At 33.3% G+C, this 15,790-nt stretch overlaps 1 protein-coding gene, 1 long non-coding RNA gene and 1 other non-coding gene across 5 annotated transcripts; 2 read left to right on the plus strand and 1 right to left on the minus strand.

Annotated features, from left to right (window-relative positions):
- Nucleotides 1–5,631: 5,631 nt before the first annotated feature.
- LOC149376143 (protein NETWORKED 4A-like) lies at nucleotides 5,632–9,741 on the plus strand. Of its 3 annotated transcripts, none has more exons than XM_089606652.1 (4): nucleotides 5,632–5,818; nucleotides 6,743–6,843; nucleotides 7,272–7,386; nucleotides 7,765–9,741. In XM_089606652.1, the coding sequence occupies exons 2-4, from the start codon at nucleotides 6,829–6,831 to the stop codon at nucleotides 9,387–9,389; spliced, it is 1,755 nt and encodes a 584-aa protein (XP_089462778.1). In that variant the 5' UTR covers nucleotides 5,632–5,818; nucleotides 6,743–6,828; the 3' UTR covers nucleotides 9,390–9,741. The 3 variants fall into 3 exon arrangements, with proteins under 3 accessions (XP_089462778.1, XP_089462779.1, XP_089462780.1); XM_089606653.1 differs by having other exon boundaries at nucleotides 6,749–6,843; XM_089606654.1 differs by lacking the exon at nucleotides 6,743–6,843.
- A 612-nt stretch (nucleotides 9,742–10,353) lies between these two features.
- LOC149376144 (uncharacterized) lies at nucleotides 10,354–11,534 on the plus strand. The gene is made up of 3 exons (XR_016295423.1): nucleotides 10,354–10,738; nucleotides 10,819–10,883; nucleotides 11,109–11,534. It is a non-coding gene; the product is annotated as an uncharacterized LOC149376144 (long non-coding RNA).
- A 2,042-nt stretch (nucleotides 11,535–13,576) lies between these two features.
- Nucleotides 13,577–13,649, minus strand: TRNAR-CCU (transfer RNA arginine (anticodon CCU)). Its single transcript has one exon. It is a non-coding gene; the product is annotated as a tRNA-Arg (tRNA).
- Between the last annotated feature and the right edge of the window lie 2,141 nt (nucleotides 13,650–15,790).

Below are 15,790 nucleotides of genomic sequence, written 5' to 3' on the forward strand. Positions count from 1 at the left end.
ATTTTTATTTATTACTTTATTTTTCATGTTTTGATTATGTTTCAATAATTCAGACTTATAAGATCTGGATTTTGTACAGCCCGATATTTAATCGGAGTGATTTTGAATTTTTCTTCAAATCTGAATCTCATATCTAAGATATGATTTTCTTCTTTGAGGGTTGATCTCAGTCGAGCAAGACCCCTAAAATCATAATCTGCAACAAGCGAAGACCGGCGTTTTCGCTCGCAATTCGTATGATAATCTGATAATGACTGGTTACCTGCATAAATGGGTAACTCCCAAGTAATTTTGTTTTATTTATGATTGTTTGTAATCCACATTTTTAATTTTTTTCCCTTGTAGAAGTTTTTAAATTTTTTTGCTCTAATTTTGTAATTTAAGTCTTTGACTTTTTTCAATATATTCTATTGAGAAGCTCTTTTTTTAAAAAAAAAAAATTAAAAATTAAAAATTAAAAAATATATATACAAAACAATAATAACAATTAGTATGAAAGAAAGGTAGTTGTGTGACGGTAGAATTTCATAACGTGAATACTGTCTATATATATACATCCACAATAAAATTAAATATGTGATGTCAAGTAAGTGATTTAACTTTTAAGATTGAAAATCATACAAATTCATGATCGTGTAGGGTTCAATTATATTTTAGCCGTAAATTTTAATATTATAATTTTTTAGTTATATATTGTGATTATAATTTGACTAATAAGTATTGTGTATTAAAAAAAAATAGGAGGCGTGTTATTTTCGATTATATAAATACATGTTTCTCTTTGTTAATTCACACACAAAAAAGTCATCAAATTATTAAAAGTATGATAGGTGGTTGTCAAAGCATGATGAATGGTAATATTGCAGTTGTGTCATGTGTGTGTGAACTTGGAACGAACGACTATGAATAATGTATTTATTTATCAATAATCTATATAATAAAATATTATTCAAAAAATTATATAATAAAATTAAACTTACATATGATAGTGCCACGTGAGAAACATAAATCAAGACGTGCCCATGTTTTGTTTGCGGAGTTGTGGTGAGCCCTACCCCCACGGTAGTATACTATTATTAAGGAATGGAAGAATTCTAATTGTTATTTTTTTATTTATAATTACTTTAGGTAACAATATCTTATTTATTTTAAAATTGATATTTGTATACGCGTATTTTAGGTGTGTAATATATATAGGTTCAATTTGTTTTTTTAAATAATTATCTTTTATAACAGGAAAAAAATCAAGAACAGACACATGTCTCTTTTTCTTTTTCTTTTTTTCTTTTTTTTTTACTTTGAAATAATTAGACCATAGATTTTTTAGATGGTCTCCAAATCATATTCAAATTTCATCTCCATTTCACATCTTTACATCAGTTAACACTGTTTTTTTATATACATTTCATCTCTATTTTACATCTTCTTCAAAGAATATCCTAAATATATCACCTCTCACTATAATTTTTTATAATTTCGTTTTAACTTATTATTATTTTTATATATTATAAATTTTCCCAACAAAATTAATTTTGTTTATATTAGTCCAAATCATATAATTATTAATAATATGTACAAAAATGAAAAAATAATAATTTATTCCTCCATTGCACAAGATATGATAATTTATTGAAGAAAAATAAAGTACATAACTTAAAGCATTACATTATAAAAACCCACCACAACATATTAATTGATTATATAAATAAAAAAATATATACTTTAAGAAATTAAATATTTGTCTTGATATTTTTATTTCTATTGCATATGTAGTATTGTGACTTAAGTTTTTTATTATGATTTTTTTTAATTGTCTATGTAAAATATTGTGATTTCTATTGAAGTACTTTAAATTTATTTTAATTAATGTTTTTTAGAATGCTCTAATTTATAAATAAATACATAAGACATATAAAATATTAAATTATAGTTATAAATTAAATTTTGAGCTAATTTTTAAAAAAAAAATTGTATTAAACAAAAATTATAGAGATGGAATAGTGCATCTTCATATTTGAAGATACACCAATCATCTTCACATATAGTTTGAAGATCAATTTGGAGATGCATTGCAGATGCTCTAAATAAGCTATATATCTAACTCCTCCAAAACTCAAATTCTAATAAGTATTTGTAGAAAAAAAATTAGTTAAATTTAGTTAAAAGTTTTAAATAAACTAAAATTAACTGACCTTAACGAAAAATATTGAAATTCAAATAAAAAAAATTAAAAAAACCCTGCTATATATATATATATATATTTTTTGTGGCTAGATGTTACCCGAAGTTAACCTAAAAATAAATAATTATATATATATATATATATATATATATATATATATATATATTTGAATTGAGACATTTAAAAATCAATTAATTGATTAACTAAGCCACAAACATTTAAAAATTTGCTAAATAACCAATCTTTTGTAAATTTTAAATAAAAAGCTATTATGGTAATGTGACATCGTTTGGAATTTTTAGCATTCCATTTATACCTTTATAGTCTAATGGTCATTTATAATTATTAACGAATATTTACAACTTTAATGTTTTTTTGGCTTTACTAATAAAATATCGTAGCTATTTATTTAAAATTTATCAAACGTTGGATATATAATAAAAGATATACATAAATTATAAAGAAATAATAAGTCAAGTTTACGTAGTCAATTTTAACAATGTAGTATTTACATATGTTTCTTATCAATAATTTGTGGTATCTGTGTCTTTAAATTGTTACGCAAAAATAGCAAAACATATTAATGAACAAAATGCTGATAAATGATTGTTGGCTCGATGCTATGTTATTTTGAATATTGTGCTAAAAAACTATGTAGATTCAGAAGGTAGATCAACTAATGTTTTGTTCACGGGAATCCGAGAATGGTCGACAATTCGAGTCTATTCTCCGAAGCTTTGAAAATTTTTTTAGGGAAGTTGATCAACCTAATTTATATTAGAGGTCTCATATTATTAGGAAGATGATGGAACTAGAATTTCCTAATGCATTGGGGTTTCAAACACTAAAAAGGTAATGGGAGAACGTTGACAAGCTGAGGGGTTCGGACATAAAAAACGGCGCTACCGAAGCACGGGGATGGGCAAAACAAGATATGCGACGGCCGATAATCCAAGACGCACCAATAAATTGAATCATGCAAATGTGCCGACTGAGGCGCATGCGAGGAGCATGCATGCCAAGGTGTGCGGTGGCCGAGGGACCAAGCGCACTCGAATGAGTTAAGACGTAGAGATGAACCAAGACTAAGGTGTGGTCAGGATGTGCGAACGGGTCGCAATTAAGGTGCGCACACAGGCAAAGGCATGCAGATGAGCCTTGATATTTCAACGAATCGGGATACACAAACGGTTCGGGACATGCGTAGACGATCAGAGACATGCAGATGAGTTGATGTGCGAATTAATTGGGATGTATCGATGAGTCGGAGGTAAGATGTGGCCATGATGTGTTGGCGTCCCCCGACTAAGTTGCGTGAACGAGCAAAGTTTTACAGATGGGTCCATCGAGATGTGCAAATAGACCAATATGGTAGTTATATATTTAAGAGTATTAACACTAATATATATATATATATATATATATATATATATATATATATGCAATTAAATATTTCGATATATACACCAAAAGGTTAGTCTTAAATAATCATGATGTAAAGATGTCTTGCCGCTGAGGTTGCCTCTTGAAATAGAACGAGAGTTTAAGCCCCAAGAAACTTGAACATATTTTCATATTGAAGTTTTTCTTCTAAACAAGAATGAGAGTTTTCATTAAATAACAAGTAGAATACCTACAAATATAGATACTAAATATATTTCCACAAAGATAGTTAGATCCTCTAAGTCATAAAATATTCAAAACTAAAATCGGTTGATGGCATATAATGTGTAATTAAATATAGAAACTATATTTATAGCAACTTCGTGGCTCATTTGAATATCCTTCAAAAGTTTGTAGATATCTTAACACATGAGGACAACCCACCACAAAAACACATTCGAGTATATGTACAACCAAATAATTTTATGTTGAAGTACCAATGTTATTTCTTGTCATTTGTTCTAAAGTATTCATGATGATATGATATCTAATAAGCCTTGAGATTGAAAATAATTATATACTCGTATTATCATTAGTGAGAGCTATAAAAGTAACCATTTATTGTACATATACTAGGTGAGAATCATCGCGAATTGTCCTACTTTATTTTATGGCTCTTTTAGTTTGTTTGTTGATGCTCGAAGTCACTCATTATGACAGGATCGGCAAAGGCTGGCCTTTTCTTTGCCACGACACTAAGGAGAGTGAACACGCAAGGTTGGCCGAAGTGGATGAGCGAGAAAGGCTATAACATTTGAAAAGAGAATTTAGCTTTTAATCAAGCTCAATAGTTTTTTTTTTTTTTTTTTTTTTTTTTTTTTTTTTTTTTTTTTTTTTTTTTATTGATAAAAGCCAACAACTTAAATTAGAAAAATAACGCAAATAAAATTTAAAAACTTCTACAAAAAAAAAATGAAAAGTGTACCACAAACAATCATACATACAACAAAATAACATGTGGGTTATTCGTCTACGCAAAATAACATGCGGAAACTCCGGCCTTTGTCTATTGCATATTGCGGTTTATGACTCTTACCCAGCTAAGATCCATGCAAAAAAAAAAAAAAATCATATCTTGGATCTGATATTCACATCTGAAGAAATATTCAAAATCATTTCGATTAAAGATCGGACGGTACAAATCTAATAAGTCTCGATTATTGAAACATAATCAAATAAAAAGAAAAACATGAAGAAGAGAATAAAAATAAAAAGTATCTTCTCCTAGGTCCAAAGTTCTCCATTGATTGAGACCATCGAAGTTTCCGTATTTCAGAGAGAGGCGATAATATCGAAGATTGAAAGCACAAGACTTGATTTTTTTAAAAAAACAGAGAGCGCAGTGACTAGGGTTTGAGAATGTAAATTGGTGTTATGGATTATCAATTTTGACTGTGTAATTAAGCTCAATGGTTATTAAAGTAGAATAAAACATTAAAACTTAATATTTAATAATAAGGAAAACTCTATGTAAAATTAACTCATCTTAATTAAGTTATAATCTTATTATATTCAGATGGCAATTGGCTTATTGAATAGAAAATTATTTCTTCAAAATGTTAAAATCAATTGTAATTTAACTACCATTTTTTTTTTACAAACATTAGTATATTATACAACTTCAAAAACATAAATCAGGAACAATAAATTTGACGAGGAGAAATATCCAACTATAGAAAAGATAGCAGCAAAGTAAATTAGGATTTTGATGTATCTAAAAGAACCGGCGTGTAATATTAAAAAAAAAAAAGGACCGACATGTAATGTGATAAACATATTATAAGGTGTACAGGACAGATATGGACTAGTTATTGCCTTTCCATATATATAATAATTTTTTAAAGAAAAATCCTAGAAGAAAAAAAAAATCCAATAATTTAATACGAGGAAGATTTTATTTTAATTTATTTTCTAGTTTAGAATAGATGGATCATTGACTTTAATTTGAATTATTCTTGTGTTGAATTGAATATATGGCCCGAAAATTGTAAATGAAAAGCAATTTGTCTTTTGTTTTTCCCCTCTACTTTTTTTTTGAACTAGTTTGGAGCGTAGCTTTCTCAACAATTCCTCTCTCTCTCTCTCTCTCTCTCTCTCTCTCTCTCTCTCTCTGGCTCCGCCATATTTCCATTGAAGCTCTGTTCTTCTCTCACTCCGATCTCTCACTCGGATCTCTCACTCTTTCTTTAATCTGTAAGTCTCTCTCTCTCAAGTACTGATATGAAAGCTATCTTTTTCGATTGTTATCATTTTTCAGATTTCGCTTTTGTTCTTCGTGTTTATGGATTGCAAATCGGCAAGTTTATTTATGTTTTTTTCCCCTTTCATTTCGACTTCCACGAGATATATTCGTTGATTGAGAATTGAGATTTGAGATATCACTCCTGTACCTTTTTTTTCCCATGAACTAATGAGATTCAGATATTGTCATTATTGAAAATATGATCAGATCATAAATAATTATTATTTTTTTCTTCTTCAAATAAAATCATCGTTAATTTCTGTGATAATCTTAGTTTACTTTAGAACATTAGATAAAATGATAAATGTAAGAGCTCACACATGACACAACACAACTGGTATATTTTCATACTGATAATAAAATTAATTTATAGAAATTAGAAACGGAAGGTAGCTAGAGAAATAGCTGGAAGCAAGAGCTATAATTTGGACAGTCTGTAATATATTGTCTAATCAATTCCCGCGGCGATTTAGTTCATTAATATTAGTTAACTTTCAATCATAGAAAACAAAAAATAAATCCGCGCGTGAGCCACGCGCCACCGGAATGTCAGCATTTGGGCTATAGAAATTCTTTAGGCCCAATGGCTATTGGATTCTTTCGATTAGTGACGCTACCTTGTAAAAACGAGTTAACTTTTTTCCCAAGTATAATATTATTTTAATTTTTTTTAATGTCTCTCCTATCTTTGTCGTAATCTAATCGGTTGGTGCATGCATGTCAGACATGTAATACAGTGGTTTTGTCATTTAATGTGAATTTTGTTTGAAATAAATTGAGAAATAACTGTTGCTGCGAAAACGTGTACTTTTTTTTTTTCTACTTTCTCTTTTTATCTGATGAGTTGTTTGGTTTGGTGTTTTATTGTAATCTAGCTGCAGAGTAGCTGGGTGTTAAAGCTTTTTTGGACGATCTTTTAATTTCAGCTCTGAATTTCAACCATAACATCAATAATTCAATAATGGCAACTTCCTTGGTAAGAAAAACGCTGAGTTGAGATAAAGACGTTGGTTATTCTGTTCAAGCTTTTTGTAGTCCCAAGATTTCTGATGGTCTTATCTTATCAATGGCAATTTCTAAAAATAAAATAACACACTAATAATTAATAAAATAATATAGTATAGTTTGATCAATTATAATCTTTGGGTTGTAATGTGTATATGGTCCAGTGTATCATGGGTCATAGGCCATTGAATTTGTCTCTTTAATGACAAAGTACACATGATATCTATGTCTTCAAGTTCCAACTGCCTATAATGAGCTTTTTAAGTTCATCCTTACATGCAGACTATTAAAACTTTCAGAGAGATTCCCAGAAGCCCAAATATGAAAATTATGAGCATGTTATCCTAGAGGTTATAGATAATAAATATATATTTTTATTTAATTTTGTTCTTGTTTCAGATGCATTCTTCTGGTAAGTATATGAAAAGAATGGAATCAAGGAAGTCCCATTCCTGGTGGTGGGATAGTCATGTTAGTCCCAAGAACTCCAGATGGCTCTCAGAGAACCTTGAAGGTGATATTTCTTTCTCTTTAATTAATTAAACCGTAATAATTAACTTATAGGATAAATAACTTATTCATCGTATACCCTTTCTTTGCGCAATTAGAGCAATACTATTTCAAACTAAACAGTTCCCCCCTTTATTTTTCCCCTACAATAATGGCAATTATAGAGCACTATAGGTTAATATTGTAACGTGTAGGATTTTTCTCATGGATGGATTGTATTTTTTACCCTCCTCCATTCTTTATCCCCTAATCTAGGGCTCTCTTCCTTTGGTGTTGGACACATTCAGATCTACAAACCTTTATGCACTTTTTACATTTATCATAAAAGAAACTATGCCGAATGTTGTGAGCAAGAAAATGACGAAACGCTACTTGGCTGCAGAGATGGACAAGAGCGTGAAACGGATGCTGAAACTGATCGACGAGGAAGGCGATTCGTTCGCGAAGAAAGCCGAGATGTATTACCAGAAGAGACCGGAATTGGTGTCCCACGTGGAGGAGTTTTACAGGATGTACAGGTCTCTTGCGGAGCGGTACGATCACGTCACCGGTGAGCTGAGGAAAAACATTCCCTCTGACCTCCAATCGCAGGGCTCGACCGTCTCTGATAGCGGCTCTGATCTCCCCTCCGTTTGGCCTTCTCTGTCACCATCGCCGTCGCCGGAGCAGCAGAAGCTCGGCCGCCGGAAATCGGGCACCCGAGCCGCCGGATTCGACTTCTTCCTCGGCTCCAACGGCGGTGTAAGCGGCTCCGACATGTACCAGAAAGCGGACGACGAATCGTCGACGCTCACGGAGTCCGATCGGGCCGAGTCCGACGACGACGACTCGGTGAATAACTACTCTGTCGTGTCCGGAAACGGGAACGGATCCGACCCAGCCCTGCACCGAAAAGTCGTGGAGTTGGAGATCGAGCTGCGAGACGTGAAAGAGAAGCTCGTCAGCGTTCGAAACGAGGATAGCGTGGACGGTGGGTCGTCGTCGTCGTACGAGCGAGAGCTCACGATCGCTAGAGAGAAGCTGCGAAACTCGGAGGAGGAGGTTTCGAGGCTGTACGATTCGCTTCAGAAGTACGAACTCGGAGGAGCCGAAAACTCGGAGGAGAGCGCGGATCGAGGGCTCGTTGAAGAGCTGAGGATCTCGAAGGGGAAGCTCAGGGTTTCGGAGAACGAGATCGCGAGCCTGAGGTACGAGCTCGAGAGGAACAAGGAGAAGATCCGCCACCTTCAGGACCAGCTCGAGTCGGGATTGAAGGACGTGATCGCATCGAAGGCCAAGCTCAACGCGGAGAGGAGAGAGGTCTCGAAGCTCCAGGAGCGGGTCTCGAGGCTCAAGGGAAGCTTGTCGGGCCGGGACCGGGAGATCATGGACCTGAAGATAGCCGTGTCTGACGCGGAAATGAAGATATTCCCCGAGAAAGCGCAGGTCAAGGCCGAGATATCGAAGCTCGTCGACGAGCGGGTTCGCTTGGTCGAGCACGTGAGGGAGCTCGAGAATCAAGGCCGTTGCTTCGAGGACGAGATAAGGATGATCAGAGCCGAGAGGTCCGAAATGGAGTCTAGGCTCGGCTTAGAGATCACCCATCTGAGGAAAGAAGCGGCCGAGAGCTGTGAGCTGATCGGGACTCTGAAAGAGAGCGTCGATTCTCTGAGAGCCGAGAGAGACGGTCTGGGATCGAGAGTCGCGGAACTCGTTGCGGAGTTGGCTTCTAGAGAGGGGAAGATCGGACAGTTGGGTGAAGAGCTGCACGGACTCGAGAATGAACGGTTGAGATTGGTCGACGAGGCGAGAGAGGCGTGTGTGAATGCGGAGAAACTAGGATCGAGAATTGCGGAGTTAGAGAAAGAGATGGAGAGACAAAGAGATGTGATATCGGAGAGAGGGGAAGAGAAAAGGGAGGCCATAAGGCAGTTGTGCCTTTACATGGAGCACTACAGGAATGGCTACGTCACGCTCCGGCGGGCGTTCCCACGGAATGCCCCGTCCTCTTGTTTATGCTTTTGTTGAAGAGACTGCTTGTTTTTTTATTTATAATTTTTTAATTTTTTTCTTTTCTTTTCGGGTCGTGCCTCGTGACTTGTATTTGCCGCTGTATAAAAAAAAATGTCATTTTGCTGGAAGTTAGCCGGAGAAGTGTGTGATACCGGAAAAAGCAAAAAAAAAAAAAAAAAAAAAAATTATTGTTGTGATTTTTGTAATCAAAGTATGGTGGTTCTTGTATTTATTATTATTTGACGTAAGGCCTCAGGAAAGCCTTTTGTAATGGCCGCAGAGTTTTTGTATGTATGTCATGACTTTCTTCTATAACATTATTATTGTTTATCGCTGATTGTGAATGAAATAAAGTTACTTTTTTTTAGGGGATTTAGATACCAAGTCTTTAATCAATGCGGAAGGCTTGTCAAACACCATATTGATTATCATACATTAGGCTACGTCCTTTCATGATTGGGGGTCTAATATTACGGAAAGTGCATATTAATTATTGTCATAGTCGAAGGGGACCAAATAATAATTTAAAACGCTTTAGAGTAAAGATAATTAAATTTTAAAAAAGTAACGCTAGAAAAACCAGTCACTTGATGGTACAGTTTGTACTACAAGATCTATATACGTATTACTATCATGTTGTAAATTTACTTGGAAATTATTTTAGGTATAACCATTGCGGCGGGTATTTTACTGCCGAAGAAGATTAGAGATTTGGATGAATGTAATGTTACTTCAATCCAATTAAATCAAATATCTCCCTCACCCATAAAAATGTCTACTTCATGAATCATGATTTCAAAAATAATGGTTACATCATTCTCATATTCACTTAAGTAGAGGCTATTACTCTAGGGAAATGGCCGGATCTAGTAACTATTTTAATGTTTTGGATCAAAATATGCACAAGCATGTTTTTAGACACTTTTAATAGTATGTCCAATGTAAAAGTTCGTTTTTACCCTTTTATTTTTCTTTTCTTTCCCACCATCCATTTTCTCTGATTCCAGTCTTTCATTCTCTCTCACTCTCATCCTCAAACACACGCACAAAACCAAAATCACACTTATTTTTTCCCCAATTTTTTGTTGCGTTTTTTCCCCAATTTTCTCTTTGGGCGTTGTACGCCTTAGTGCAGCCAAGGGCGAGGATGAGCCGATCGGCGACGAACTCGATGTACTGCGACATCAGATCGGTGTTCCTTCCGACTAGGGCACACGGAAGCGCGTCACAGACGAATTCCTTCTCGATCAGAACCGCCTCGTGGACGATCGCTTTCACATGCTCCTCGGAGAGTCGGTGGCGGAGGAGAGAGTAGAAAAGGCACGTGAAATCGCAGTGGAGACCTTCGTCGCGAGAGTCCTCAGGTAATGATTTTCCAGACCCAAGCCTTTCGATTATTGGCGAAGTGGCGATGGCGGTTGAAGCTATGTCTTGATTGATGTAGGGAAGACATTCAGAGAGCAAGTTCTTCGTTGATTTACTCTCCACAAAATTGCAAGAATTGATTCTGTGAGTTTCATCCTTTCTTGTTTTCCCTTCCCTATGATTGAGCGTTTGTTTTGGCTTTTCTATCTCGTGATTTAGAGTTTGATATATGTCAAGGTTATTGGTAAAGACCAAAACCTTATATTTTTTCTTTAGTGGGAAGTGTTGAGAGTTGTTTTTCTTTGTATGATTTTTTTTTTTTTTTTTTTTTTTTGCAAATTGTGTTGACTCATGAACAAGCTGATGCAGTTCTAGGTCTGGATGATATACGTTCTATTCATCCGCATAGTGCCACAAACGATATCGATCCCACTCCAATCTATTTAACTTAGTTTGAGATGGAGAGGTATTGAAGTTCTTGGTGAATGTCGATGTGTCGTTAGTATTTGATTATGATCATTGGTATTTTCAAATGATGTGGATAAGCTCTTGTTATTTATACGGTAGTTGGTCTTAGTAATATTATGTATGTGAGATGAACCTTGAAATGGTCTCCATAGTATAGTCAGATCCTTAAAGAGATCCAATTGCCAGAAATCTATGTCACGTGTGGATTGTAATTTCAAAATAATAATTTAGAGCATTGAGATCACTACTATGTTGAAATGGGTGAGTGTGTTTGTTTCAAAGGCCTGAACTTTGAATATTTTTTATGCGATGGAAATTTAACATTCATGAGTGATAGTATCTCTATATCTTAACTTTGAATATTCTATATGGAAATCAAGCATAACGATTAGAAAATTTACGAGCTAAGAGTACAAGTAGGGGAGTAAAGTTAGTAAGATGTCATCATTATATGTTGAATCAGGTAAAGTGGTATCAACCAAGGAAATACATTTTGTGATCTAAATATGACCTGATAATGGTACGGGCTTCTGTGAGAAGTAATACTGGTACTATTTTCTATCTACAATTTCGATAATTGTGGATATGTATATCTACAATTGCGATAATTGTAGATATATATGTCTACAAATTTCTAATATGAATATCGATAATTGTAGACATGTCTATAATTATACAAATTGTAGACATACATGTCTATATTTATAGAAAACATGTCTATAATTATCGAACTTGTAGACATAAACGTCTACAATTATTATTATTTTTTAAAATATTCAGTAATATTTTGATCTTAAATTTGTAGACATGTATGTCTACAATTTTATGTGTACACATTTTTAAAATTGTAATTATGTCTACAATAATATAAAATTGTAGACGTATGATTGATACGAGTTAAAAAAAAAAAAAGTCATCCAATATAAGTATATAGAAACCTCATAAAGAGAAAATGATTTTTAAAAAAAGAGAAGGAGAGGAGAGGAGGCTGAGGGATGAGAAGAGATGGAAAGAATATAGAGAGGAAAGAAAAAAAAACAGAAAAAAAAAAAGAAATAGAAGGAAAAAAAAGAAAAAATGTAAAAAAAAAAAAATAAGGGTAAAATGGATATTATACATTAGACATATTACTAAAATTGTCAAAAAACATACTTGTGCATATTTTGGTCCAAAGTATCAAAACCACTACTACTTGAGACCATTTCCCATTACTCTACGCCTCTTCTTATCATGGGCTTTTGATTTGAAGTCGTTCATCCACTTTGTGAAGTCAGATGCAAAGATGGTGATCTACGCTTTAGAGAGAGACATATTTCTCTTTTATAAAAAAGAGGAAAAAGATACAGAGAGAATAAATTGACTGAATGTGTGTAGGAATGGGATGTGATTTGTTTCAAATTAATCTCTACATTGATTAAAAAATATTAAGAGAAAATAAGGAAACCGCATATAAGAATTCGTCTAATCTTGCATGTCATCTCGTTAAGTCTTGATATTAGATAGAGTAAATATGCAACAAATATCTAGGTTTAGAAGTACTTTTGACCATGGTTCGAAATGCCGTTTTCGATGCCTTTTCGAACCTTCTTATTTACAGAAAATCGAACGGAAAAATGTGAAAAAGATTGATATGCCGTTTTTAAATGCCGTTTTCCATGAAAAACTGGCATGCCGGTGGAAAATCAAACGAAAATAATGTTGCAGAATATATTAAAAATATATACATGTATGCATACATATATTTTACAATTAATAAACTTAGATGTATATCTCAAAATATGTCTACCCAATATACGTATTATATAAATATGCATATATATAAATACGTGTATATAAAATTAGATATATATATCTCAAAATATGTCTACTCAATACATATTATTAATAAATTTCAATTTCAAACATACATAATACACAACAACAACAACAACAACAACAACAACAACAACAACAATAATAATAATAATAATAATAATAATAATAATGAAAAACATAATTTCTTTTTCATGTTTTCTAATCTTAAACTTAAAATAAAAGAACTAAAAATAAAGTAGATTACTTTTATACGACTACGTTTGAGATCCTTTACTTTTCTACTATATGGTTTAGTAGAATTTGATTTTGAATTTTAGATATAGTAATAAAAAAGTGTCGTGTTTCTATACAAACATACTTTTTTGGACATTAATTACTGATATGGACATTAATTAATATTAATTTTTTTGTTTATTAATTGGGAATACTAAAAGACTTGACTTCAATACAAACGTAATAAGGACATAAACATTTATGCTGCCATTTTCTCAGATAAAAACACCAAGTATTTATGCCATCATTTCCTTTTAATTAAAAAGTTGAACATAATTGAACGCGCCAGGTAGGGGTCGAACCTACGACCTTCTGCTTAGGAAACAGACGCTCTATCCACTGAGCTACAGGCGCTGCGCGATGTTTGCATTCAATAAGATTAATCTTTTCAAATTTTGTTTTCAGTTCATCACTTTAAAAAGAAACGTTCCATTTCAAATGTAATAATTTAGTTTTAATACGGGCGTTGAAAGAGTATCTCAGTTCTCGGCTTTTAAAATTGATGTAAGAAATGGGAAGAAGAAAAAAAAGGAAAAAGGGGATTTGGGAAATTTGCGTCAATGTCACAAATTCGTCGGGTTTTTGCATTTGTGTCACAAAGTTGTCAAAATTGCATTTGTGTCACGTATTTACATTCGTGTCACATGTGCAAATTTCAAATTACTCATTCTCATCATTTAATCTTTTTATTTGTTACTCAATGTCTTCTGAATTTTTACAATACCTCATTAAAAATCACTCTATCTTCCTCTAAAACTTTCTAAATTTTTTGCATGTGACTTATTTGCAATTGGATTGCCAATTTGTGACATAAGATGCAAATACCACTTTTATAAAACCACATAAGAATTATAGTGCTCTTCATATGAGCTGAACTGAACTCAAAGAAATTTCATTTGCATAACAAAACAACAATGTTTCTGAGTTATTCTTCAATTTAGAAGTCATCTTTATTTTTTTACAAAACAAACGAGATTTCACTCGTTGAAACTTTGATGGATTTCCTAACTTGGGAATTACTGTACTTCAGTCTTGGGTTTCTCCAAAATTGTTTTCTTCAACCAATCAAAGGGCTGTGTTGGAAACAGAGAATAATAAAACAGAAGATTAATATAGCAAATCCGCCACTGAAATTCTATATACTAACTGACAATCTATACGCTGGTTCTCAACTTGTCATAAAGCATAAATAGGATTATGAAAACGAAACACGTGTACAGTAAGTTTTGTTGAGTTTGTCCAAAGGACCAAAGACATCATATCTTTTTGAGCTATAACAAACCCAGACACCTAAGAAGAAAGTGTGAAAAATCACATAGCCCATACAAATTCATACAAAAGGGTTCTAAAATACTTCAAGTTGCGGTCAACAATACTCCTTGAAGTTCATTTATTTTTGTTTACTTGCGTGCTCCTGAAGCAATAATAGACCCCTTGTTAATTTGGTATTTTCTAGAGTTAATCCATTGCCTAATAAAGGCTCATTTTTAATGTAATGGAAATCCTCAACCAGCTAACTTTTATTTTTTTTTACATGCTCGCCTAATTAGTATTTAACATACAAACACTATTGAGGTTTAATCAAAACTCTGTACTCCGATGATGTTCACAGAAATCTGATTAAAAGTCTATCACACATCTTATTAATATTATTCCCGTCAATTGATAGATGTGGGTAACACTCAAACCAATCATATCCTTTGTGACTAGAATTCTTCTTACGTTTTCTTTTTCGTAAAATAATGCACCAAAATTTGACTCATTTCCGAATTTCAACTCTAATTTCGTTCAAGCCTGATGAAGTTAGCATTGGGAAAACAAAAAATTACACAAACAAATAAATAAATAAAATTCTCAATTAACGGAAAAGGATATCGATATTTCAGTGAGAGAAAATAATGAAAGAAAGCGTGCAGAAAGGGAAACCTGAACGAGCCAGATCGCGCCGGTCCCGGCGGCGACGCCCCACATGGCGGCGGACTGAAGATCGGAGAATCGATTCCGTACAAACTTCGACATCAAAATTCTGGATCCTGACGCTACGCTTCCACCTCCCATTCTCTCACTAATCTCTCTCTCTCTCTCTCTCTCTCTCGTCTGGGTTGGTTTTGGAGCTTGGAAGTTGGAAGTTGGAACGTGATTTCCAATCTCAAATATATTATTACACCCCCAAAACTTTGTTGTAATCTTAGTTTAACCCCTTTTCTTATTATATATTACAGTAATTATATTTTTTTTTTTTATTTAAAAAGCAATTGAAACATGATATAAATAGATGAACAGAGAATCAGATGGAATAATAAGTCAAGAATACACGGATAAAAATTGAATAAGACTGGAAAAGATTTTTTTGTCTCTTTTAGGTGACGGGGACTGAAAAATTGACTTTACGACTAAGAGAAGACCATGACCTCCATCACCGCCTCAACCGCCTTTTCCTATGATCCGTAGAGATTGTGGTAAATTGGGTGCACCCGAAATAGTCGTCACCTTCT

This window comes from Urtica dioica, unplaced genomic scaffold (genome assembly GCF_054948205.1).
Source record: "Urtica dioica subsp. dioica isolate 48M unplaced genomic scaffold, U.dioica_male_clone48M_v1_H2 Urtica_dioica_male_H2_contig_70, whole genome shotgun sequence".
In the NCBI taxonomy this organism is placed as follows: domain Eukaryota; kingdom Viridiplantae; phylum Streptophyta; class Magnoliopsida; order Rosales; family Urticaceae; genus Urtica; species Urtica dioica.